The 27,947-nt window shown below is 40.0% G+C and overlaps 2 protein-coding genes across 5 annotated transcripts; one reads left to right on the top strand and one right to left on the bottom strand.

The window, feature by feature from the left end:
- On the top strand, window positions 1-23,523 carry LOC109477904 (apoptosis-inducing factor 2-like). 4 transcript variants are annotated; one of them, XM_019779366.1, is made up of 11 exons: window positions 1-43; window positions 1,235-1,585; window positions 18,193-18,486; window positions 18,914-19,066; window positions 19,430-19,545; window positions 19,802-19,912; window positions 20,916-21,040; window positions 21,675-21,876; window positions 22,277-22,426; window positions 22,734-22,934; window positions 23,282-23,523. In XM_019779366.1, exons 2-11 carry the CDS (start codon window positions 1,440-1,442, stop codon window positions 23,437-23,439), a joined length of 1,656 nt encoding a protein of 551 aa, XP_019634925.1. In that variant the 5' UTR covers window positions 1-43; window positions 1,235-1,439; the 3' UTR covers window positions 23,440-23,523. The 4 variants fall into 4 exon arrangements, with proteins under 4 accessions (XP_019634925.1, XP_019634928.1, XP_019634927.1 ...); XM_019779369.1 differs by lacking the exon at window positions 18,193-18,486; XM_019779368.1 differs by lacking the exons at window positions 1-43; window positions 1,235-1,585; window positions 18,193-18,486 and adding an exon at window positions 11,027-11,621.
- On the bottom strand, window positions 23,467-27,947 carry LOC109477903 (UDP-glucuronosyltransferase 2C1-like). The gene is made up of 5 exons (XM_019779365.1): window positions 26,995-27,947; window positions 26,588-26,807; window positions 26,038-26,257; window positions 25,472-25,712; window positions 23,467-23,595 (listed from the first exon to the last, which is right to left on the bottom strand). The coding sequence occupies exons 1-5, from the start codon at window positions 27,913-27,915 to the stop codon at window positions 23,467-23,469; spliced, it is 1,731 nt and encodes a 576-aa protein (XP_019634924.1). The 5' UTR covers window positions 27,916-27,947.

A 27,947-nucleotide genomic window follows, 5' to 3' on the forward strand; every position in this document is an offset into this window, starting at 1 on the left:
TGGGAGGGAGTTCCAAAGCTGTACTGTGGCCGGTTTGCGTCTGGTAAGGATTGGACTATGGTATTATTGATTCAAACCTCAGACACATGCGTCATTTGGAAAATTGTGACGGCACTTTGAACTTGATCGTGGCGACCCTCGCCCTTCAACGCTGGTGGCGATGATTCTCCACCAGCACTCTGCTGCAGACATTCGATTAGCCTTTAGAGTTTGACTGATTGTTGCTGGAACTGGTGTTGGACATTGACGGAGACTCTGGTGCTCTATCGATCCATGATTACCCGGGATTAGATTTTCCCCTGGCAGGTCGTTTGTCATTACTTCAAGCGTCTGTCGACTGGAAAGGTCCGGGCAGTCCGGTCGTAATCTTAGGGCTGCAATTCGGTGGAATTTCTTCACAGATCATAGATGAATTAGTCATCGCACAGATCAAATTAGTTGTTGAAAAACGTCTCTAAAAAGTATGTTCAGATAAAACCATTATCATTATTATCATTACTTTTTTTTGCCTTTGGTCAGAATTCAAATTACAATGCTGCGAGAATTTGACTAGAGAGGTACAGGAAAAGTATATAAAAGGAGTGGTGGTCTGATCTATGTCATTTTTGGGAAAGACAATTGAAGTCGAAACCGGCCAAATTCCGTCCCGGCGCGATGTCAGTTTCCCAGAGCTACGAATAATGTTGCTAGAATGTGTTAGTTGGCAGCAACGGACGTATTACAATATTGACAAAAAATTATATTGATTAGCAAATGTCTGAAACTTGAAAGTGTGACATTTAGAAGCTTCTCGTATAATTTTCACTGTTACGGTTCATCGCCCAACGTAATTACCAACCCTGTTACTTATTGGGAAACACTGTTTCTCATCTTCTTCTGTTAAGCCCCATTGATAACATCCTTTCACATGGTGTTTTTCTTCCCTGTGTTAAAATCTAGGTCGTATTTCGGAAAGTGTAAAGCTACCGTCGCTTCGCTTTGAAGATAACAGACCTGTATCGACTGGAATTACTGAAGCACGGCCACAAGTTAGTAGGGGCGTATCAGTAATGATTCTTGGAAAGGGACCTATTGTAGGGTCTACCTCCACCTTCAGATTTTGCTATCTAAAAAATCATAATCTTTTTTTTTTCATTATATTTTATTTCAAAATGTTAGTGTAATTTCTGTAGAAAATGACAAAATGTTACATTTGATTATCGCAATAATTTTCTTTTTAAATTCTCTCCCACAGGTATTCTAAGTTCCGTGACTGATTCTGGGTCCATCTAATCGAACTTGCCTTGACTCCGTGTTGGAAACAATATCCACCTAAACCCGACGTCACAGCAGTTTGGACGCGCGGATCTCTCCTGTGATAGGATCGCTCAGGTATCGGACAGCCTCCCCAATAATCACCGCATCGAACGGATTCTCCCTGCGCTATTATTAAATCCAAGATGGCTGCCGCAGCCTCGCCGGCGGTGATAGCGCGTATTTTGAAGAAGAAGGAGCAAGAAAAGAAACACAAGCAGCACCAACATCACCACCACCACCACCGTCACAGCCATCACGACAAGCGGCGGGGAAGTCACCAGGGGACCAGGTAAGGTCAAGTCTAAAACGTTACCTTACATGCTGTTATAAAGTACATTCATAAAATGGATTGCCAGGTATCTATGCACCAACTAACGTTACCTGCATTGTGGGGATTGATTTGTTGTCTGTACCGTGAAACTGTGTAACTCTAAACGCTGTCTGTAACAAAGCTGTTCGTTATTGCACGAAATGATGTCATGACGCATTAATATCATGCCTATATTAGATCGTACAGAACTACCCAAGTGTTAAAGAATATTTACACAATAGTGGATCAAGAAAGGACAAGATATTTCAAATTCTTACACACAAAGAACAAGGAAAAACATATGAAACAGTCATCCAATACAAAGGAGATAGCAATCAGGAATGTGGATTATTCACGCTATGAGTAAGCCTTATTAGTAGCTACATACTTTAGTCCTTTCAAACGTTATTTTATCAGAAGAATCGTCTATTTTTAGACATAAAGCAGATTGCTACAGTTAATGTTATCAGCATCTTCCAGAAGACCAGTGTTGATAAAGAACATGTTTCATGACAAAAAGGATGTATTTTTTTCTTAATGCTATATGAAGAATGATTACGTGCATCTGAGCGTTGTACTCTCGATGGCAATACCTCTTCCAGCAAAACCTTTTTAGGAATTCCCTGGGCCATCTAAAGTATACTCCAGGGAACAGAAGGTCATTATATATTAATGGGAAATATCTGAAAGAATTGTGACGTAATGCTGGATAAGTGCTTGTGCAAAAAAGTCACGGTTTAACATACTGATGTTGAGATTACGTCCAAACATGATAAAAATGAAATGATAATATTTCATGCGACTTTATCAAGTAGCATATTTGGTAAGTGTAAATTTCCAGCTAGATTTCAACAATTAACTGATGGTGACGTTTACAACATGGTTGCATGTAAAGTAACAATGAATCCACTGTATTGATTGACTTGACTACAGTGAAGGGCTTTATCTCTTAAAGACCACACACTTTGGCTTGGTATTTTGCAAAACGGATTGGGGTAACTGACCTTGGATTAAAGAGGCATGCTGTAGAATATATTGCATTACGTGAACAAATCATCCTTAATCTTAATTTTTATCATTTATAAACTCCATAATGTTGGCATTCTCCGAATATAATCGGGTAATATGTCATAATCTTCTTTGATTATGAAGCAATGATGATCTGTATGGAGACGAGTCTATCAATGATAATTGATTTATGTTTTTAAAAACGCAGTATAGTCTGCAGCATCGCTATCGGTACAGGATACAGGATCGATCGTAACGAATTCCTGACTAGACATCTACAACATCTGATAAATATTTAAGGGTCATCACGTAACTGATGGTTGGTAGCCATACGAAGTACGGAAGTGCTCTGGAAAAAAATCCTCATTTATTCTTTATTCTTGTGACATACAATTAATCCAGTACCTCATATCATATACATTGATTCCATACTTTATTAAATGCATATTCTCTAATAAGGTACTTTTGATAATAAGTACATTATGGAAGAACATTTAATCATGCTGTAGACATTTGGCAAGCAACACTGTTACAAACATTTGGCAAATGTTCATGTAGCGAGATTACTTCAGGCATTGCAAATGCCGCACTTATTACACTCGAAACAAAGTCTTGTAAATTAGATTCTAGTTAATTAAGAAAAATCAATACACCTGTTCATTAGAATGTATAAAATGAATTTGCTAACGTTTGTGGGCAATAACAAAAGTTCAGCTTGAGAACTTCGTTGGTTTGGCCGTTTTCCACTACCTCGTAGATTTGGCAAGCAGAGTCATCGTGTAAAGATGGAACCCTCATGAATAACCACGATGAGGTCAAATCCTGCAATCCCTTACCCAAAAAACTTGATAATTTGCCAGAAGTGGCACTCTTAGCTACCTCACCATCTATTTCTAGAACCCTCTAGGTAGCCCTGATGTATACAAGCTCCCAATAACCACTCATCTTCGTACCATTACGGTTTGAACTCTTGGGAAATTTGTCTATAAGAGTAATCATCGGGAAAGATAAGGGGAGCTACTCGATGAACGAAACGGAAGCATCCTGCACGTCCAAATGTTATTAGGACAGGGAGTCGGACTACAGTGTTGTGATTGCATCGTTTGTCAAGATAGGCTTCCTGCCGGAGGGGTCTTTCATTGATACTAACATCAAAAAGGTTGTAGATATGCGAGTGAAATCATCATATCACATCACTAGTTGAGTTCCCTATATTTCCGGTCAGTAAAGTATGTCCTCTTCTTCTGTTGAATCAAAGTAGGGGAAAGTTATTACTTTAATTTGTTTTCAGAAACCACTGGTGGGGGGGGGGGGCAAGGAATTACTAGTAGTGCAGATCGATATTGAAGGAGTAAATTGAACCGACGGTAGACGGAAATAGTCGCAGATTTCACTTTGGTCTGACCTTTTTGTATACATAGACATTGATTCGTTGTTAGTGATGAACCTTCAGCTATCAGTTGCGTCAAAGGCACGTTATGCCATATACCAACTGTCGATACATTATCGATATAAGTAGGGTACTGGGACAAGGGCGATTTTTTTTCTCTGCCAGTTGTTCAATGTAACAGTTGTTGTTCTTCCCCTGTTCTTTGGAACGATGAATTACATCGTTTTACGAGTATTTCCTCGGCCTACAGCCATAACACAACACCGCTGTTTTCTTTAATTAGTTTCCAACAAGTAATTAGGAAAAAAGACACATTAAACCACTGGGAAATCAGCCTTACAAGCGTTCTATGACCAGTTGTGTTAAGATTTAGTAGCAGTGTAGATTGTACTATCCCCATGTGCAAGTAAAACTTCACACCAAGATCAAACTTAGCAATCTCAGTCTCTTGGCAATAAAGCTTAGCATGCAATCTCAGTGTCTTGGCAATAATAAAAGTCCATCAACTTGTAATAATAACTAACGTGATGAATGTCTTTCCTATTAAACCCTGCTGTTAGTGTTATTCATACTCCATTCCTTTCTACACCCGGTTGATGGATTTATTGTTTGTTCCCTTTCATTCGCTTTACCCTGGAAGCCGTAAGAAGCCTCCGAGCGAACAAAGCTCGTGCCTGAAACAGTTGGCAGTAATCTGAACTACGAGTTGCACTTTGTCATCTTCCCATATAGAAAATCCATTATCTTCTCCAAAACATCTGTGCCCAATATGTAGCAAGTCAAACGGATTGTATAGAACAGACTACAGCCTAGGGAATACCGACAGCTTATGAATGCAATCGGCAGGGGGCCGTTTTGTACAAATTCTTCCGCTTGACCTTTTGGTTCTTCCCAAGCATGCTTTGACTACAGGATGACATGTGTGGACCTCTATCCGGTGCCAAGGGTTCTTTATGTGTACATGGAGACGTAAAGATCACAAGAAATGATTGACATGTTTAAGATATATTGAATACACAAAGTCATATGAATGGCTAGCGGCTCTTATATACAATGTGCTTCTGCCACAGCCGCATTGCAATTTGTTCGTGCAAAATTTATCATTATTGCAAAATGTCGGGCTCTCTGCGGTTTGTGACAACCTTTACTTATTAATGGAAAATCATATTTCTTACAGTCACTAAACGCATACCACAACCTACAGAGAAACAAAGGTTGGCTGAGTTCCCACAGGAGTCTATGAATGGGAGAATACTAGATTTGAGATCTGTATGCAGCTCCCTTATGCTGAGGTGATCACATTTCCAAACCGGGGCCCAGCCGGACAGTATTATGGAACAAAAAGTAATATAAAAGACAACAAAGCACAAAAAAAGTTTAAAAGAAAAAAGAAAAGAAATCAAACCCAACAATAACATATAAAAAGTAGCATTGCTAGCGTTAATTATTATCATTTTTACAGTTCATTATTTTATAATGTTCTTGCAATTAGCCTTCGGGCATGGATTTGCAACAAACTTTCTATAACTCAAGTTTGGTAAAACCGCAATATTTTACTTGTTTGCCTCACAGCTTTGTCGTAGTTTGTCGATATTGTCTAAAACACATCCAATTTCTACGCTGCGTAACATCATAATAGAAAGCTTGATTTTTCTATTACATGTATACATGCCACTCACTCCACTCCACTCAGTCCTCTTGCACGATGTGCATCGCATTTTAAAACGGAACTTTATGCATATAGATCTACACTATCTATCATGTGTTAACAGGCTTGTTAAAAGTCAGTCAGGTATACTGATTTCGTTTTTAATGGGTTCGTGACATGAATGTGCCCAAAGCCTCTAATATGACAATTATGCAGATCTCCTAAATAACAAATGGAGATGATTTTGCTTTCAATGAGAGTCAAATTATCGGATTGTATTTCTCGCATACATTCTGATCACACTGTGGGATTTTGCGCTTAAGTTTAGCAATGCGTATGTTCAATAAGCATGATATTCTGCATTACATTTTGAAGAGAGCGAGGCCTAAAAGGGCAATAGTTTATGGATCATGCGGGTGAGCTTTGATGTCATTCATAATCAGAATACCATTCAGGGCAAATCTTTTGATCCATATATATATATCAAAGTTAGCATTTACAATTTCTGTCATCAACATACGTTGCTGCCTTGCTGGTCATTATGATTAAGCATACTTTGTTCACTGCATAGATGTTGTTATGCTAATCGGCTAAAATTTACACGCACTATCATTTTGCATGTGTTTATAGTGTGACCATGTGAAAATTGTTATATATGCAAATAAAATTTTACTACTTCTAGTTTGAACCAACCATCATGGCGGCCAACGCTTACGTCATAGTGACGTCATAGTCACGTGAGTGCAAATACCATATCAATCCGGACGCCGCGCGTGCCTGTGCATTAGACTTAGCGCTCAATGGATAATGATGAAGGTCGTTTAACTTAAAGCTTGAATCGTGAGCGCAAAACTACTACACTAAGCTGGGTCGTGATGGCCCATTCAATGGCCTTTTTCACATCAACTAAGGTCGACATTCTTGCACCAACTGAACGTTATGGCCAAGTATATCATGTTTGGTAATTATGATGTTAATTTTCATTCTATGCCCTTTTGTTTTGTACTATGTTCAGTAGTTGTTGCCGTACGTTGTACCTTGTACAATTGTCTTGCAATTAAGTTCTATTTCTATTTGTAACGCGTATCTAATTTTAAACTGGAGAGATATGATTGAGCAAACTAGTTCAACTTGGTTAGAGTCATTCAAATAAAACAGCCAAACTGTTAAAAGAAAACTATAGTTATAGAGAAGGGCAGGAAAAACCATATGGTGACTTTTAAGATTCGTTATGGTATGTAAAATGTGAATGACAAGCCAGATGCCGACTAATGCAACATATTTAGGCGATACCTTACAATAGTTTTGCTCCACATTTGGTTATCTGACTATATGTTTTTCTGCAGTGGACACGCTTCATGACCAACCATTCATGCAAGAAATTAAAAGCAGTGGCCTTGACAATAACTGGCCATGCTTGGTCACTAAACGAATCACATCACATCCATGGTGTTAATGGCACCAATTACTTGTTAGGAACGCACTGTTCTTATCAGACCTCTCATCTTAACATGAGGACTGTCTTGAGTGTAAACCCATCGTTGCGAAGTAGGGCATCTTCTAGAATCTATAATTTGATTCGGATGTGCACAGATACAAGTATCACTTCACGAAATGAAATGAGCTAGAAGTGGCAAGAGTTCCTATTCCTTGCACGCAAAGATTTGTAGAAAAGAACTATTTTATTTGGCATACCATCGGCATCGAAAGCCATAGCTGGTTGAAACTGTTGCCAATAGAAATACATACAAGACTTATATAGGAACATTTATGGAAGCTTTGGGGATTCTTTTATCTGTTGGATAGGATTGAAGTGTTCAGGAGTGGCAAATGTTCCTATTCCATGCACGCAAAGATTTGGACAAAAGAACTATTTTACTTGGTATACCATTGAAACCTATAGCTAGTTGACACTGTTGCAAGTAGAAATATAAATATATTCAAGACTTACATAGGAACATTTATGAAAGCTTTGGGGATTCTTTTATCTGTTGGATAGGATAGGAGTGTTCAGGAGTGTTCCTATTTCATGCACACAAAGATTTGGAGAAAAGAACTATTTTATTTGGTATACCATCGGCATCGAAAGCCATAGCTGGTTGAAACTGTTGCCAATAGAAATATATTCAAACTTATATAGGAACATTTATGGAAGCTTTGGGGATTCTTTTATCTGTTGGATAGGAATGAAGCGTTCAGCATGAGTGAACCCCAATTTCTGGGACAATTTTCCGACTGAATAATCCCGTTCTGAAATCTAACGTCGGAACACTTATCCTCTAAATTGGATATTTCTGTCCTCTGCGTGCGATAATTGCGGCACATCTTGGATGGAATTGCCATCAAAGATTGGGTATTCGACACTTCGCCTGTCATTACAACTTCATCCCTACGACCTTGCGCGGAAACTATCACCTCATGGCGTTCAACACCATCTACAAAGGCTGTACATATAAATCTGCATTAAATAGACTAGTTTACCAGCAAGGGAAGAACGTTCCGGTCCCAATGCAATGCCATCATTGAATGATATTTGCAACGTAAACTTGTTTAGGGACTGGGGGACTATTTTGACTATATATCTTCAGTGATTGTAGCTACGCGAGGTATTTTATCATAATTATGAAATTTTGCCACGCTGTCATTCTTTCTGGGATCTTAAACTAATAGCTTGCCGGTGATATTAGAATTAGAGTATTAGAATTAGTGTTAGAGTAATGATACTTTGGTGGTCTATTGATGAAAGAAAACTAAATAGTTTATCGCTCAACTTATTATATTATTGGATATTATAGCTGCTTAGTCAAAACAATATAAGTAGATTAGCATAGAAATGGAATATATCGTATTACAGCATAAAGTATAAAATAATAGTCGAAAGTCGAACATAAAATTTGTTTTAAAGCCAGTATATGTATTCATTGATTGTACGAGAATAACACGGATTCATATACGCCAATATAAAACATTACTTATGGTACATTATGTATTCACCTCCACGGCAGAAACTTCAACAATGAAATAATTATAATAAAACTCTGTCTGTGACGAATACCATATGGCAGAAATTCGTTAATTTCCCACCGATATATGCAACGGTGCAGCCAGCTTGCGTTTAATTTTGACGGGTTCTCGCTCTTCTAGATCTTACCATTAACAGATGGTGCCAAGATTGACATTATTTACACAAAAGAGCGAAGTAATATCTCAACACAATCATCGAACACAAACTTTTCTTCCAATAAAAAAAACGCTGTACTGTCTGTACAACTCCTTGGAGCGGAATGATTCAAAGGAGGTTATTGCTTTAGCCTATTTTAATAGTCTCTTGTAAAAGAGGATTAGCTGAGAAGATTAAGTGAACAGATGGCCATCAGACCAATCTAAAAACTAATCTTGACCAGGGATTAACAATCTGATTGAAACAATCCCGCAGTGGGTTGTCTAAAGAACATCTCATCTCACTTTTGATTTTAGTTTTTTTAAGAAATTCCTTTCATGCATCCGTGTGTTGTTTCGAAACCCAGCTGCATTCACCTATGGAGGTAGAAAAAAGAGAATTATAATTAAACTACCTGGATATCTGTTACAATATATTTAGACGGCAACTTTCTTTCTAACAGATCCTACCAAATAAAACGCTTCAACGTTTTAGCTACTCCCCTCCACAGAATATGGTGTATGGGTCGGCTCCCATCTCCGTCTTTTTAGCCCTTGGGCCGCACAGCTATGCAATAACCATAGCCGTGTTGCATATCCCTTCCATTCTCTTTCCCATGTACTGTGTACTTAAATCAGTATTCAACATTTCTAAAGTGTTTCAAGTCCGCGACCAACCGCATGTAAAGCGCCATGCAAAAAAGCAACATGTTAATGACTTTCCTACCTAACGCGACGTCTATCCCTGAAACTTAATGTTACAGGAAGCTGCCGTTCAGCGAACCGTGACATAGAGGTTAATCACAAACAGTCTCCAATGGACGTGCTTCCTGGAATACTGTCTTCAGTTAGAAGGTCAATGACAGGACGTGAGCCATTAAGGAAGACGTTGAAATTCTTACAGAATCATCTTACGAACCAGCCACGTCTTTGAAATATCGTTTGGCTATCTCCTTTATTGCCATAGATCGCAGAGAATATAATGGTAAAATATAATGGTATATAATGGTAAAATAAATGAAATGAGATATAAAAACGCCGTAATGGTATAAGGAATGTATTCCGTAGTCCACACTGAGATAGCTCTTTACTGTAAATTCAATTTCAGTGAGATCACTTCCTTCACAATAGAATACTCTCTCCATAATGGTGTCAGCCTGTTGCCTCGGAATCCGATTATGAACGCTAATATTCTGCGCAGGACGCCTAGACTTAGACATTAGTCAGAATCACAAGGGACGTAGCGTAATTTCTTCTGACGTGAGGTAGCTAAAAGTTATCGGGTCGAGATTTGTGTCTTTATAATTGTTTGGCTGTTTGTTTATTATCTTCCTACTCATACACTAATAGAATACCCAAAAACATATATCAAGGAGGTTAAATCAGATAATTTAAAATCTCCTGGCATATGTTGAGAGTTTTTTTTTAATGTCGAACAATATAATCTAAGGAAAACATAAATGCGAGAACGAAGGATTTACACGACAGCGATGGCTGGGAATTTATAAATTGCATATATTTATAGTCTTTAAAATTATTCTAAATTATTCTAATAGATTTGACGCTTGCCAGCATGATACCAGACGACTCAGATCATATCTCGGCGGAGCTGTATAATCTCTACTGCTTCTCTTAAAAGGATTATGAAAATTTATGACCTGCCATTGTCACTGCCACATGTGTTGAAGCAGTTGTAAGCTTATTCTACCCTGGAGGATACCGAAGCGATGGTTTCTGGACTTGGCAATGACTCCCATTAGAGTTTTACGTGTGAATTACTGCGATGTGGAAGTCGTTCTACAGGATTATGCCTGGCGCAGTGAGAGTTTCCTGTGAATCTCTGGATTCAGGGACGTGATCCAATAATCGATGATCAGTTAGGTGATTACCCTAACAATGTTGCTGCCGAGTCTTGTTAGTGACACATTTTTCACAGGAGATTACAGAAAACCGATTTTCTCTGGGGTAAAGACGGGGTGGAATACCAACAGTGTTGGCAAAACTTCAACATCTTTAAGTTTGCGCGTAAACTAGATCATAAAGTCGTAGGTAAAGTAGGAGACCATGGTCACTTAATATTCTGATCACGGAGAGCAGCCTTGTCTTCTTCGTGCATCTTTATTCAAGGATTAAAACTCCGTCTGGACGGCCTACGGCTTTAGATTGCTCCGAGAGCAAAGCACCATCATTTTCTGGTCCGCTACTTTGAAATACCCGTGAAGAAAATGTAGTCTAACCGGTTAGCTTTTGATCATTTCCCGGCTCCGAAGGCTTCCCAGGCGAGACAAGAGCAGCCATAATGTATTTATTATGGTGTCTCAACGGGGAATACCACAATCCTTATCTTCATAATGTAGCCCTGGTGTGGCCCTAATGGACGATTTTCCTACAAAGAGATTTAATCCCACTGGAAGCTACGGTTGTTTTTCAAGCGGTGGGGCGTTTCACTTTATTTATCGGGGTGACAGTTGCCGCTTCTTTATCTCACAAAGGCTACTAATGAATCCTCGCGGCGTGTGTGTACCATCCGTGGTCCTCGTCTGCGCCACCGGGTCTTCTGTACTGGATGTTGTGGACCATATGGTGGATGATGTACTCTCGCACCCCTCCGTAAGGTAGTAGCCTTTTCCTCGTGGTGACTCAAAATGGCGTATGCTTATCTGTCGGGAGCATCGACAATGTACGACAATGGCCCGTGGTCGTACCGAGGGGGGTACACGTTCCCGGGCAGGGGATACTACCACCGGGGGAGGGGCAGACCGCTCATCATGGGCAGGAGGCCTCCTTTTCCATTCCAGGAGACGGAAACAGTAAGTAACGGCGACTGCAGACGACTGTGTTGTGAAATCACGTTGCAGCTCTATCTGCTTGAGGCAGAGCGTAAGCGTGCCATACGTACTGTTATCATTTAATTCTTTCCTAAGGTCAGTGATGGTTGTGTCAAGGTCATCCTTTAATGGACAGCAGTTTGCCATCTTCCTTCCGGCTATTTCAACAGTTTGCCCAGTCCCGACCTTAGGACATAAATTATTCAATGTCATGGTACTCATATCCCCGTAAGATAGCGGCCATCATTTAATTTACCTCAATTTACTCCCAGTTTAAGGGCTTTTACTTTGTTTGTCACTGATTTCCCATATATATGGGGCTTTCCGATGTAATAAGGCAACATAGTAATCATTGTATATTCACCTGCTATAACTACCATTAGTACCGAATCAATTCCGTAATGTGCATTAAGAAATCCCGAAGATTGCTTCTTAAGATGCATTAGAGGAGAGAGATAGTTTGATGGCGTGGGAGTAAAATGAAGATAAATGAGGTTTTCAAGATTACCAGTTTGTGAAATAAGACAGAAGCACCTAATATTACGCAACGCTTAAACAATACGCACGCTTGTAGGTTGTTGATTGGATGTTAAGAGGTAAGACCGTCATTACGAGGACAGTAATCCACCATACGTTCCATCCAAGCTTGATGACCTCATGTGCCGGCCTTAGCAGTCTTCATCCCTAAGCGTGGGCTTTGTTGTGAATAATTTAGCACATTAAGAAGAGTTTTACCATGCATACGGGCCAGAAAATCTTATTTCTGCTTCAATCTCAACACTGGGGGATAATTTACGTTTGACTGTAACTCCTAAGAAGCAGAACACAGAGGAAATACTGATTCTGTCGCCCCCATATCATTTAATTTAAGATGAAAGCTATAATCTTATATGCACAGGTTGCAGATAAATGTGCATTGATGCTGCCATAAAAACATTTGCCATCGTGCCAGCAATGGTAAAGCATGCAATAAAAGTATTATCACATTAACCTTGTCTGAAGGCGTTAGTACCGATTTTATAACATTTGACATCTATGTCAAAACGTTTAGGGACAAAGATACAGACTTGATCTTCCACAATTTTACTTCTTCTCTGGATCATGGACGAATGCAAAACAAAGCAAAGCAACAGCGTTATTCAATGTTGTACTAACTTTCAATATAGCGATCTGGACAGCTGGATATCAAATATATGAGTACATGACGCATGATTGTACAAGCAATATGCTGCACACGGACATGTCAAAATAGGTCAGGACACACGCCTGCCCACACGTCCTAGATTATCACATCCTCCTGGGACAACATCCGTTCAAAACGCAATTAGCGGGACACTTTTCTTCCATGCAGACTCCTTTCGTCTTCAATACAACCACAATCCTTATTGACACGACGGCGACTTTCGTAAGGTCTACTACAACTAATACAAAATAGTGCATACAAATGACTAGTGTACAGGTATGTGAATGTATCAACATGTTGAATTTGACGTATCACGTATGCTACCAGTTCTGAGGTCTCGTTGTTTGATATATTTACCTATATATATATATATATGTGTGTACACAGTAAGGGTTATCTCCCTTTAAAATGTGATTGAATATATTCATTATATGGAGTGTATGCAACTCTGATACAACGTGTTGCAAAGGAACAACTGGGTAAAGAAGTTGGTTTGCAACAGAATACATCAATTGTTGTACACCGTACAATACACCATGCATCCCTGTTGTGGATTTATTCATTTATCAAAGAGATACCAGGGCTATATGATTCAAAACGTTCATTTGTTTGCCATATGACTGATGTTGAAAGAACACGGTTTGAATTGCGGCCAGTCTTTGTAAGATGAGCCGTGTAGAAAGTCCGTACACGTACGTGTCAGACATTAGAGCCCGCTGTATGATGGATCGCCAACTGTGGCCATCACTATCATTGTATGATCCCTGGCCTGTTATATAAGCTCTGGCAGTGCAGATAGATGGACGGCTAAATAATGTATAACAGACAGCTTCTCTCAACTATAGGGCATTATCCAAGGGAAATGCAACAGGTTGCCATTCCTGTGGTATACGTCTGGGACGCAACGTTCTATTCTATGTTTTATATGAAACTGCAGTATTCAAATAGGTTCAAACAGTACATATTGTAGGATAAATAAGATATCATCCTCAGCTAATAAGTGTTATGAATTTGACTTACATCGTTAGTCGAATGATTTCATCTTGTAAATCAAATGCCTTAATAAAATACATGATTTGTATAGTAGACTGAGTTGATGTAAGTTCAAGTATTGGTCAAAACAAACGATAACTACATGTCAAGTGGTCAGTAATTTCTGACATTGCTTGGCATACTTGCAACAAGATTAATATCGTATATTTTTAACTTACCCCACAATTTTGCAGTTGTGAAAAACAAAGAACATTGGTGAGAGTCATTCGAGCTACTTAAGCTCCTGTATGATGAACTTCTATGTACAACATAAGGACATTGAGTGATCTCTTACTACTAAGAAACTCCCATTAAAAACAAATGATAACTACATGTCATATGGTCAGTAATTTCCGACATTGCTTGGTATACTTGCAAGACATAATAAGATTCATATCGTATATTTTCAACTTCCCCAACAATTTTGCAGTTGTAAAAAACAGAGAACATTCGTGAGAGTCAGTCAAGCTACTTCTGTATGACGAACTCCTATGTACAACATAAGGACGTTGAGTGATCTCTTACTACTACGAAAACTCCCAGTAAAAACAAATGATAACTACACGTCATATGGTCAGTATATATCCGGCATTGCTTGACATACTTGCAACACATAATACGATTCATATTGAATATTTTTGAATTAACTTTCCCGACAACTTTGCAGTTGTGCAAAACAGAGAACTCCGTTGTACATCATATGGACATTGAGTGATCTCTTACTACTACGAAACTCCCAGTTGCCCTAAGCATCTACAAGCACTTCGGCACATCAAAGAGGCCCTGAAGGGCAGAGGTTTTGTTCAAGCTTTGAAGTAGTTGTAAGAGCCTCTCCTGTGGGAAGGCTCTATATACACTGTAAAGTGTTACCGGGTACATCTGTCCAGTCACTAGAGAATACATACGATACTTCATAATACCACAGCTTGACTTTCGTCAGCCTGGATATGGGAATGCAAATCCTTGCATTATGTACGGCCATTTTAACAGTACATGTATAAGATACGTTCCAACTATGCATAAGGTACAGGAAAAACGTAAAACTCTTCTATTTTGCATTCCGGAAATAATAGGTTTTACGCAAGATTATAGGCAGGAAAATTGAGGCAATCTTAGTCATGATTGCGAATAAAAGGCTGTGAGTAAACATCACGGTAAAAGCCTTTGGTATACAATTAGCAATCACTGTAATAGTAGCAGCAGCAATTGCTATCTAATTATATATGCTTTCCTCCATCATGAGATCTCTTTCAAAGATAATATCCATTAAATGTGCCATCATCAAGCTTTTAATCTATTCCATAAAAATAGATAAATGGTTTGATATATACCTATAGTTGCAAAGAGATAGAGGAGACAGTAAACGAAAAATAATGGTTATTTGTACTTGAGTCAGCTGTAACTTTATCCAGTAGAGTTATCCATTCGAGATAGGCATATCGTATCTGAAATCTATTGAAACACATTTTGGCAGTCGTAGTCATTTAGGTAACTCAACCAGAAAGAAAAGTATCATTATTACGATTAGACCATATGTTCCCGATATTAGTGAGAGCAATTTAGCTATACCATGGTGGGTCGTTAAATGACTCATCTGAGTTACGTCACAAGCTAAACAAATTAACTGGAATTCTGTAGTCTGTTTTTTTTTTATTTGATGAACTTCCTAGTCAAATTTTCTCTGTCATAAATCTAAAAGATGTCTTTTTTGAGATGCTATATAAGAGTGCCCCTTTGTTCATTGACTGCCTATACCTACACAGTGTACATGAACAGTTCCCGTCTATACCTACACAGTGTACATGAACAGTTCCCGTCTATACCTACAGTGTACATGAACAGTTCCCGTCTATACCTACACAGTGTACATGAACAGTTCCCGTCTATACCTACACAGTGTACATGAACAGTTCCCGTCTATACCTACAGTGTACATGAACAGTTCTCGTCTATACCTACAGTGTACATGAACAGTTCCCGTCTATACCTACACAGTGTACATGAACAGTTCCCGTCTATACCTACACAGTGTACATGAACAGTTCCCGTCTATACCTACACAGTATACATGAACAGTTCCCGTCTATACCTACACGGTGTACATGAACGTATAGTGGAGCTTTTAAACTCTGTCAGATTCTAGAATCTGGACGTCTGTAACAGTTGGAACCACAGGTGATTGTCTGTGCTTCTGTCGAGATCATTTGTATAGCCCCTACTTGACTGATATAATGGCTGCGATTGTTAAACATTGTTTCATGTGGGACTAACATATCGTGTTATTGTAGCTAAATACGCAGTCCATCATCTAACCATAGTTCTCTTTACAGTTTCACTGAGCAAGCTACTCGGCAGAGTACATATATTAGTATTTTTTTCGAAATAGTCATTTGCCAGTGCCATTTCTATGATTCAATCAAATCATGACTCAACCTTGCTATTTCATTTGAAAGCCTGTGTTTCCTAAATAATTGATGCCCATGACTGGTTTATGAATAAAGTACATACCAAAAGCCCTATCAATTAGGAGTGTAGAGAGAGCACAAAGTTGATAAGAACGAGATAGCACTTCGGCAGTAGTGGACCTCTCAATTCAGAGTCTTGACCTAACATCATGTCAGGTACATAATTGACAGTTTTAGTCCAAGGATAATGTTGTTATACATTGCATCTCTTTACGGTCGAGATTAGCCAGGACTCTAATAATTTATTAATAGATAGATACATAATCTCATTTGTTTTTTTTTGTCCTGCTGCTTTTCTCTCACATTGCTTTTTGGTGATTTCTAGATATTCAGTTTGGTCCTGATGTACTGGATATTGTACCATCTATGTTAATAATGATATAGATGATGGCGTATGCGTATCTTTCTCGATCCTCGTACATGGGTATGGGGAGGGGACGGAGTCAGTACCCGTCGTGGGCCCACGGTCGGGGAAGAGGCCGAGGAGCATGGTCACCCGTGCCGATGCGCCGGCCTCGAGGATTGCGATACGTGTCGTGAGTAGGAAGATATTCACGTTGAGACAGTGTGTTTCGTCTTTATCAATAAGTGCGTCAAATATCGAGTTACTTTTGGGAATAATTACATGGTGCATGTACAAGAGGTATTTTCATGGTCTTGCAAGACCGACGAAATGCCTGCTACTACTACCTACTACTTTGGGAATAGAATGGATAGCTGTTCTGTCTTTGTGTACGTGTGGGACATCTACAATGGTTTTCTCACCATCATTGCGAAGTTTAAGCAGTTGATGATGTACTGTCAGAAGTTTCACTGATGATAATAGCAGTATCAATAGTTTAGCAAAAGGCCTAAGATTCTAAACTGCTTTCTTTCTCTTCGTCAAACATTTGGTAGAAGAATTATGTGATTTCCAGTGTTTTCAGTATATATAAAGGAGTTTTGTATGTAGTATCTGGCCATCTGCCAGTAGCACCAATGATAGCTGCAGGCTAGTGTACTAACACGAAATGGTTTGTGCAAGCTTTGGAGCTTTGGGTATCGTAGGATTATGCGTCACTGTCAATTCTTAAATCATTTGATCGACGCATCGTGATCCGCTTATCTAGGGCGATGGTATCAGTGACTGTCGTTTGATAGACAGCATATCAAGTCCCTGACACTGACGAATCATAGTGGGCGTTATGAAATCAAGATAACCGCAGTTCTATTCACCTGGGTTAATTTGTCTGAACTCTACGTATTTGTTGTCATCGTCTATCATCATTAAAATGCCGACTGCGTGGCGGGCGAGGACGGTAGCTGGGCGGGTTTTGTGAATTTGTGTCACCGAGGGACCAAATTAAACGTACCTGTAACATAGAATGAAGATCATATAGATCATATTACGCTCCTCTTTCACGATCAGCATCAGGGTATCATGAAGAGTTTCCATCTGAATTGAACACTAGGGAATGGTCAAACCTCACATCATGGTTTCAGATAATGATTTATCTTTGATTGCACAAAGACTATTTGCTTTATGAAGGTGAACATCTAGTTATAGATCGGAAAAAAAGCAAAAGAAAATGTATTTGTTTTAATTTACATAAAATAGTCATCTAGCACTTTCTGAAGACTTTAAAGAGTCTGCACCCAAGAATAATAGAGCCATATGCTTGGCATTGCTAGTACCAAAATAGCTAGGTAAGCATTACTAAAAATATAACATAAATAAAACAATAACACATGATATAACCCCCCCCCAAAGATTAAATGGTTTTAGGTCATAGAAATAGAGGGACTAAATACTAAAGAAATCTTCGCATAGGTTTAAGAGTTACATCACTGTCCATCCTATCACACATCTAACGTGCATATTTCATTCGCCAAGCCGGACGCCATCTCCTGCGACAAGTCCTAAGCAGAGTCCAACGACAAGTCCAACGGGTCATTACCCCGTCAGTCCTCGGCGCGGGTCGCACCCTTCGCCGAGAGTCAGTCCCAAACATCCCCGGCCCAGACGTGGTTCGTCGCCCAACCCCGTGGGCAGTGCGTCCCTCCCCAGCCTGCCGAGCTCGCACACTAACAATCTGCTTACGCCGTCGTCTCACTCTCCGGCCGGCAGCCCTGTCGAACACCACGACAGAACCATCACTGACCTGACCTTTGTCTTCGGCAAGAATGGGTATCTCAAAGCATCATGTAATTTCAAACGCATGCCATTCAACTCCACTGCATGCAATAGCCGCTGTTAGGATCCATAGCTGCATTTCGCTGTATGCATGGTAGCTAAATAGTTTGTATGTGCTGTGCTCATTTGCCTGCAAATTTATCAGTTGCTTTGGCATCAAAGAACTGAACTGTATGACACGTTAAAATGTGATGCAGCGAATTCAGAAATACAGCCAAACCTGCACAAGTGACCACGTCTACATGAAGTCCCTTAGATAATTTTCCCATTGACGTAAGCATTAAGAATCCTGTCTCTTGTGACCACCTATTCACCTATTGTCTATCAGTCCCCTGAGAGGTTTTCTTGGGCAGGTTTGACTGTACGACTAATAACTTCAAGAAACATGGCGCTGAATGTTATTATTTTAATGGTTAAACAGCAGTGCACCCCATAAGGCAGGCGACCACAGTCGGGATGCGTCACCAAAGGTGTCTCCGGGTGCCTCTCCCAAATCTTCACCCAAGAAGAGCCACGCCAAGACCAACGGATCAGAGGAGCAGGCCAACGCCCACGTAGTTATAGTCGGAGGCGGGTAGGTCATTACTAACTTATCTTGAAAGTTCATCTGTGTTGGTAGAAGTCATTATGCAGCAAGTTTAAACTGTAATCATAACTTATACCTGTTTGTGGTTTTACAGTAATCTTCAAGCAGATACTAGGGTGGCAAAAGACAGTATCCATTGGCCAGAGATGGTCCAATACGCCACCCTTGGATCTACTTGGAGTTTACTAGTAGTTTTACAGTAATTGTTATCTTACTGTCTCTTTGTGTTGTGGGGTGCTGGTTTTACTTTACGTACACCTACGATAGATCCACACAGCAATCAATATCAATGTTCCTTTTCCAATTTACATGTGTATAACCTATTAACTTTCTTCATTCCCAATCCTGAAGGTACGCGGGTATAGCGATTGCACGGAAATTACAAGGCAAAATCAACTTTACTTTAATCGACCCAAAGGAATACTTTCACCACCACATCGGTGCTCTTAGGTCAGCAGTTAGAACAGGTAATTGCGTACCTCTGCTTCTGACATTGCCTCTCCTTGCATAAAAGACAAAATACTATTATAAAAAGCTTGTTAAGATGGACATATTTCAGTTATGTTGTGGACATATTTCAGTTATCTTTTGGACATATTTCAATTATGGTGCAACTGAAAACGTAGATTTTGATTACCAATCATAAAATGCATATTATGGATCATGAAATCTTAAAGTACAATATTTGCTCAGTTGTTTAAAACATTTATCCTTTTTTTTCAGATTTTGCCAAGAAGACATTTATTCCATATGATGCCACGTTTGGGAAGCGGTTTAAACAAGGTCGAGTGAAGGATGTCAATACATCTGACAGAACCATCATCTTAGAAACAGGTAACAAACATAATGGCGTTGTGTACGTTTTATTTGTATTCAAATTTACTTTGTTTAATGTCAATTTGATAAATTTGTCGTGGTGTTGTAACTATTGAGTCCTCAACATAACTATGACGGGAAAAGGCATGTCATCAATTCAATTCAACAGAGAACAGCACTTGAATATCAATATCAATATAAAACGTGACATATTATGGTATTTCCATAATGCTGCATGGCCCGTTGGAATGGATCCATCTATAAAAATAGATGGTATCATTTATTATTTATAATGGCCTGCGTCTATCTTCTGCATGCGCAGTAGTGATACATGTATATGTCTTCTTTTATTATTAGCGAGTGACAGTCAACAAACGTATACGGATTAGTTTAAACCCACACACAAAATTAGTTCACCGCACTTCCAACAATTTAAAGGGATAGAAGATTGTAGACTTATTATGACACGTCACCTTACCATGGAGAAACGATCTGTCAAACAAGTAACTCTATGACTCTCTCCCTCCCATTGCAATTTTCATCAGTAATTCGACGACGTAGGCTCGCCCTAACAGGCTAGCAGACTACACGCCACTTTATTGACGATGATCGAGAGAGACATTGGTCTCACAGGGCCGAGCCTGGTGTCCGCCATCAAGGACAAAAGTTCTGGAGTAACTTTTTCTAGCATACCTCATGGCAGAATTCCGAATGCCAAAGATATTGATGATATTGTGACACGTACTGTACTATCTATAAAGCTGGGGTCGTATGGCGTACGATAGAATGTTCGTCTCAGACCCAAGAGGTTCGAATCCTGCCCGATGCCACCGATCTTGTGTCACTTAGCTGACTTCGGTTGGGGAGGTAAAAGGCGGTGGAAGGAGAGCTCTAGGGATGGGCTCCGCCTTCCAATACCGTGCCCTGGACACAGTGGATTACCAACCCACTGCCCCTACGGCCTTAAAAAAAGCCACGGGACTACCTTTACCTTTTTTTTTACTGTTCTGTCTGCCCCTAGGAGAGACCATGAGTTACACTCACCTGGTCCTGGCTACCGGCTGTACGGGACCGTTCCCCGGACGGGTGGATGACACCATCACAGCTGAGGAGGCCATCAGCAGGTACAACAACCTGGCGGAACAGGTGTGTTAGAAAACAAAACATTACAATAAAAACAGACATGATACTCTGTTCGGAGAAAAATGACCCATACCATTCCATAGTCACATGAATACAGCAGGTACAACAATCTGGCAGAACAGGTGTGTTAACAGAACCCTAGAAAACTATGTTAACACATAGGCCTCATTCCCACTAGGATAAAATTGTCCGGATCGAGCCGAATCGATTCGTTTTGATCCGGCTTCGAGTCGGATCGAAGCTGGATCAAAGCGAATCAATTCGGCTCGATCCGGACAATTTTATCCTAGTGGGAATGGGGCCATAAAGACAGTCTTGCTTCAGCTTGTTTAGATTCCGATGCAACGTTAACGTTATATTTGGAGAAAGTAACCTATTTAAGATGTAATTGTTTTGCATTAACAATTGAGGCAACGAAGGACTTCAGTCTCTTAAAAGTGAATGATTTCTAATACAACAGCGACAGCATTAATATTTTACATATTGAGATTCATACTGGTGTAACAAAAGTCAATTCGTCTGCTGACAATGTACAACTGTTATGAACACACTAGTGTAAGACTACGTAAAGGGAATATAGTATTATTAAAATGCGTTAGAATCAACCTTAAGGGCTAATTTCACCATTTTTCCCTAGATTGAGACGGCTGACAAAATAGTGATCGTTGGCGGAGGAGTAGCGGGAATAGAACTGACGGGAGAAATTCTGTCCGCCCACAAAAACAAGAACGTCACCGTGATCCACGCTCACCAGCATCTCATCAACGACGACGTACTACCGGGCATGCGCACAAAGCTACAGGAGAAGCTAGCCAGATATGGCGTCACTTTTATTTTGGGTATGGTTTTAGAAAGAGGCTGGTGCTGGTAGATAAATGTTCATTTCTTTAAAACTGTCGTTGAATTTTAATTAAAATGTAGTATTCTTACGCACTCCTAGCTCAAATACGGGCGATCTTCAGTTTATTGTCTATTCTTTATGTAGACACGTACCATCATAATAACCATATCTTATAGTTTTGAAGATACTAAGGCATTTGCATGTTTTACAGACGAGAGAGTGTTGGTAACTAAAGGTTCATATCTTGAACCTGTCGTTATACTTAAAAGTAAATATCTCGTATTTCTTTTGATACAAAAATACGGGCGATGTTTAGTTATGTTCTTTCTTACGTTCGTTCACATAGCATCATAATAAGCGTACTTTGGAAGATACTGAGCCATTTGCATGTTTTACAGATGAGAGAGTGAAAAACCTTGAAGAAGTTGCTACAAGTGTCTCGAAGCCCACAACAGTGAAAACAGACGCCGGGACGGAAGTCAGTGCAGACCTGGTTATACGGTGTACAGGCGTCAAACCTAACACGGCAGTATTCGCTAACAATTTAGGTGAGAATCCTATGTAGTTACTATTGCCTTTGTACGCCACAAAAGTATTAAACAATGGTGTCAGGGCAGAGCATTTTCAGTGTGTGGATAGTGTTCAGCACCAAGGACAGGGATCCTGTGTGTGTACGTACGTGTGTGTGTGTGTGTGTGTGTGTGTGTGTGTGTGTGTGTACACATTCCCCCAAGACATTATGTACTTCTTCGTCTAAATTATAGAAAAGACATTCTTCGTCTAAATGATGCGCTTACACTGCATTACCCCGAACCCTTTGATCGTACATAATCTGAATTCTATGTTCACCTCCAGGCGGCAAACTAGACGATTCCGGCCGGATCAAAGTGAACGAGTTGTTTGAAGTGACCGGCCTGGAGCACGTGTACGCCATCGGTGGGTGTAACGACGTGGCGGAGGTGAAGATGCCGAGGCACAGCACCGCACAGGGGGAGCTTCTGGCCGACAACATCGGCAGGAAATTGGACCACAAGGAGATGAAACCGCACACTCAAGGTGCGCATCAACAATGTTTTTTAATCATTCTGAAGTTATATCGTTAATTTCTGTTCAAGTCATGATATCATGTAGAAGTCAAGATATCGGATTTAGTCACGCGCTGCAAACGTACTGTTTTATATCAGACAAAACTTTTCTAAATCACACTATAGCAGCAGACGTTATTCTTTAATAAGTAAAAACCATAATCAGAATATCAGTTTCAAATGCACACAGTTCATTGAATAGATAGTCATAAAACTAGCTTTTAACACCGCAGCTCTACAGGTTTTTGAGACTTCACTGAATTTTGTACAGTTTTATTTACATGCTTACATAAAGTATGATTTTTGCCGCTCCTATAGGACAGCTCATGATGGAAATATCCCTTGGACCCAACTCCGGCGTCAGTCAAGTCAAGGGACTCATCCTCGGAAGTTTTCTTACCAAATACCGCAAGAGCAAGGATCTCTTCGTTCATCGCTTTTGGAAAAAGGTTATGAAACAGGAAGTGCCTCATTAAGACAACATTACAGCGAAGTGTCTAGAACTATATAAGTCTCAAATATCGCTTTCTATGATAGATATTATACGAGAAATAATAACCAGCGAAATTTCCAGGGATGTGTGCGAACATTGTGAAAGGAACATTCCTGCTTCTTCTTCCTCTTAATACTTGCTAAAAGAAAAAGATAAATCTTAATTTCCTGCAACCAAAACCTTTTATCAAAAGACAGAACATCAAAAGATGAAGTGTTCTTATTGATAATGACTTTATACATTGTTCCGAGTTTAAGGAAATCTACAGAGTATTTAAAGAGATGCCAGTTTGTTTCTGGTATCTCGAGATCTTCTATTCTGTGAACGTACATGGCCGATCAAGGTCTATGTGCAAGAAGTTAGATGTGTAGAGTAAGTTGTAGAGTAAGTGCACACTGTGAACACTTAAAAACAATATTCTTCAACATTATAGCTTGTTACGATGTTTCCAATGACTATATTCTAGTTTAATTGGGAAATGGTTACCACTTGTTTCAGTTTTCATTAATCTAAAAGTTTCTATGATTTAATAGTTGGCGGTAATATATGGTAACAAATTTTGAGGTATAATTCTTTAACCGCATATTTCTACACTTAAATATTAGATATACGATTTATTTCATGATTAAGACATACCGATAAAGAAAGATTGTGTTTCTAAGACATTTCTTTCTTAATCAATTTTTAAGTTAGCAACGTAACAAATACATGTGCACTCAAGTATGTAAATAGGTATAGACCACGTGTATAAATTGACTCAAAATACACTGACAGGAGCAGATATGAACAAAATTAGTATTAGGTTCTTTTCCCAAAAGAAAGAAAAGTTCGGATTTTATGATCTTGATCAGACGTAACTAGGATTTAGAATGAAATTATACGGAAATGTCACATGACTCTATTCAGGCAAATCTTTTCTACGATAACAGAAATGAAACATCGATATTCTCCATCAATTATCAACAAAAAGTGCTGGCAGTTTTCTTTGAATGAAATTCTTTATGACATACATATATAGTATATTATGAAATAAGCCTAACTTGTAAGTAGATGTAGTTCCGTCTAGATCGCTGGGTGGCGCAAAAAGCACACACCACACAAAAACGCTATAGTTATAGAGAGCACGTTGTGTACAGTGTCAATGGCTTTAGCAATGTAGTATACTTTATCAAATTCTTTATTGCGAGTTTTAGGTAATGTCATTGATGTGTTGTCAATTTTATATCTTTTATCATGAAAACTTCGGCCTGGATTTGATGATATGATAAAACTATTGACTAAAATATAGCATTGCATTTAACGATAACTAAATGTATAAAATAAGTTCGTATGAAAAAGTAGGAATCATGCCTTTATCTTCGAGTGAAGCATTGGAAATCGTATCGATGATACTTGTTTTATACTTTTGTTCTTTGTGGGATGAAGTCCATATCTATATGGTTTGATCACGTACATTAATATATTGAATTGTTGGTATTTATAAGAGGGTGATTTTGTATGAATATATGACTTTTGTCTCCACATGTTTCTGGGTGGTTTTCATCTACTTATTGATCATTGTATATCTGGGAATATACCATGTGTAGTATTATGCTAGTCATCTAATAATAAACAATCACAGGATGCATTACTTGTCTTTGGGTCTTGTACTTGCGGTTCAATTCTCAGACGTATATAGGCTATATTCTATACATGTCAGTAAGGCTAAGATACATGTATTTGAGCTGTGTAGGCATGACGATCCTCACTGTCCATCACAATTAGCAGTTCAACCAATGAGAGGATGGCAATTAACGGTTCGTCCAATGAGAAAGTGCCTACACGTCCATCAAATATTTGCATTTCTATCTTTTACTTTGCATGTCTATGTTTTGGCGGAGGTTGGCGGGATAATTAGTTGGGCCTTCATGAGATCGTACTCTACCGTTGTAGAAGGCAGATGCAATGGAACAACATATTTCTATCAGCTTAGCCTAGTGACCCTTTAGTTTGGCTGATGTTTTACGGCAACATACCGCATACATGAAGTAACAGCTGCACCACGCGGTCCCCAGGACAGCTGAACAGACGGACAGCAGGAACACAACCACGTCCAGCAGGTAGTACTGATACCACGGCAGCTCCACGGCGCGTGCGCGGAGATGGGGCAGGCCGCCATGTTGGATGACGTGTTCTATCCACCAGGCGGCCCGCTCCATGGGTGACTGGGGCTGGTCACGGGACAGACGGGACAGGCGGGCTGCGGTCACATGGAAGCTATAATAAGGGAAAAGGCGTAAAGGTAATAAACCATACAAAACTGGTGTTAAACATGCTAATTATTCATTGCACACAGAAATCACAATGACACAAAATACATTCCGGAGCATAAGTCACAATTTGAATATATCCAAAACTTCTAAAAGCAAGATCTTCTTCTTCGTGTATTCATAGCAGACGGGGGACGTCACAAACTAATAATTACATTTGATCCACTATATTTTGTACCTAAGGCACGTGTCCACAAGGTCAGGTCTACCTTGATAAAGGCCAGGTTTGGCAGTCAAATGTAAAATTATATAGATTACATAGTTCATGGCACCTGTTGTTAGTGAGAACCTGGATAATGGCCTGATATAACAGGTCCGCAGTGACCGTGTTGAAGTCCAACTTCACCCCCAGCCCCCTGGCCACCGCCCGGGCGGCGTTACCGGGCTGGTCCCCGTACAGCGGCAGACACACCACGGGCACGCCGTGGTACAGGGCCTCGGACAAGCCATTGTAACCGGCATGGGTGATGAAGGCTCGTGTCTGGCGGTGACCTAGGGAAAATCAAAGGTAAAATGTGCATGTGCGTGTTGGTCCTAGGTGTAATCTTTGACACTAATCTGTCTTTTTTTCTCGTAGTTACTGAAGGGAAATGGGGGCAGGTAGCATATTACAGTGCATGGTTGAGATTGTGTGACTCTTGAACGCAGAAAATGCAGTGCTGGGGCCGATCAGTAGGGGGCTCTGAACACCAAACACGAATCATCACAGATGAGGAAAGTAATAATTTTGCGTCCGGGCTGCTTCCTTAACTGCCTTTATGTACGTATATATGGTGTTTTGGTTTTCTGCTACATGAGTAATAAATGTTAACTGCCTCTTACCTAGCAGATCGTTCTGAGGCAGCCAGCTCATCAGCCTGGTGTTGTTGCCCAGCCCGGCCGGCTTCTCTCCCGTGTACCGCCACACCACCTTCTGCCGGAGTCGGGCCAAGGCTGAGGCAAAGATTTCTGCCTTCTCCGGTGACATCGTTCGATACATGGATCCAAAACTAACAACGATCACTCCTTCATCTACAGACTTTTGGACAAAGGCTTCCAATTCCTGAAATTAAAAAAAATTAACCATCAACTGCTGCAATAGAAGATCAATTTGAAGAACGTTTTAAATTGCATTTTGTCCCAACTATAACTAAAACCCAGCAATATCCAACATACTGTGTTATTCAACTTGTAATATCAACAGGATATTTCGTTGTCTGCTCATATAACGTTTGATATGATGGGCCCACCTTTGGAAGAGATGCAACCGCTCGGACATTCAAGCCACCAATTTGCACCATGTTGGGCATAGAAGGACGGGGCAAGTCTAAGATAGTATCGGTTCTATGTAGCCACAAGTCCGTACGTGACGCCACACTCTGGATAGTGTCTTTCTCGCCTATGCATTTACGGACTAATTCGCCGTATGTCTTACTCGCAAGCAAATTTGTCACCATGGGTGTGAGAGTAGTCAACAGGACGTTCTGTACCCGCTGTACGAAAGCCATTTGGTCGGTAAAATCCGAAGCAAAATGTGGCACGTAAGATGGAGGCAGCGGTACACCTGTAGCCTTGTGGCCTAGAAAGAAAGGATCTCCACGCAAGATGGCGATCAGAGGATGATCAAGAATGGCTGCAACTATTGCGCCACACGGGAAGATGGGGTCAAAAATTACAACATCGTATCGGGATGCCTTCAGTCGGTTTACGAGGTCCCTGTCCCCCAGCAGCAAATCGCAGTGTTTTGTAATGTCCTTCGTACATGAGACTGATAGTCTAATAAAGCACTCGTTCATAGACATTGTTTCCGCCACTGAAAAGTACCTCTCTTGAACTTTCTTCAGTCGTGCCCTGGTTCCTCGGTCTTCGAATGTTTCGTAATGAAAATCCGGCCTCTCTGTCTGTCGTTTCTTTACGATGCCCACCGGAACAATTACTGTGACGACGTGCCCCTTCATCGCCAAAGCCTGTCCGATTTTCGCAAGGCCGAACCAGTGGCTATCAAAGAATGGCATTGGCACCAGTAAAACGTTTCCTCCACTACATACGTGGCCTGAGAGACCTATTGCAACCATTAGAATTAGGAAAGAACATCGACGCTTTGATTCAGTGGACATGTTGTCGCGTTTGTGATTTACATGTGTATCCCTGACATTTGAACCTACCTGCATAACTCGCTCAACAACATGATCAGTTTACGTCT

The sequence above is a fragment of the Branchiostoma belcheri genome, unplaced genomic scaffold (genome assembly GCF_001625305.1).
Source record: "Branchiostoma belcheri isolate BF01 breed outbred unplaced genomic scaffold, Haploidv18h27 scaffold41, whole genome shotgun sequence".
Lineage (NCBI taxonomy): Eukaryota > Metazoa > Chordata > Leptocardii > Amphioxiformes > Branchiostomatidae > Branchiostoma > Branchiostoma belcheri.

What these genes read in the sequence shown, in the direction of transcription:
- LOC109477903 (XM_019779365.1), bottom strand. Translation starts at nt 27,915, where the DNA reads ATGCAGGTAGGTTCAAATGTCAGGGATACACATGTAAATCACAAACGC. An exon ending in CGGTTGCATCTCTTCCAAAG is followed by an intron (nt 26,808 to 26,994) that starts GTGGGCCCATCA and finishes TTTTAATTTCAG; the next exon opens with GAATTGGAAGCCTTTGTCCA. An exon ending in CAGGTTCTCACTAACAACAG is followed by an intron (nt 25,713 to 26,037) that starts GTGCCATGAACT and finishes CCCTTATTATAG; the next exon opens with CTTCCATGTGACCGCAGCCC.
- LOC109477904 (XM_019779366.1), top strand. Translation starts at nt 1,440, where the DNA reads ATGGCTGCCGCAGCCTCGCCGGCGGTGATAGCGCGTATTTTGAAGAAG. An exon ending in TTTGTCTTCGGCAAGAATGG is followed by an intron (nt 18,487 to 18,913) that starts GTATCTCAAAGC and finishes ATGGTTAAACAG; the next exon opens with CAGTGCACCCCATAAGGCAG. An exon ending in TGGCGTCACTTTTATTTTGG is followed by an intron (nt 21,877 to 22,276) that starts GTATGGTTTTAG and finishes CATGTTTTACAG; the next exon opens with ATGAGAGAGTGAAAAACCTT.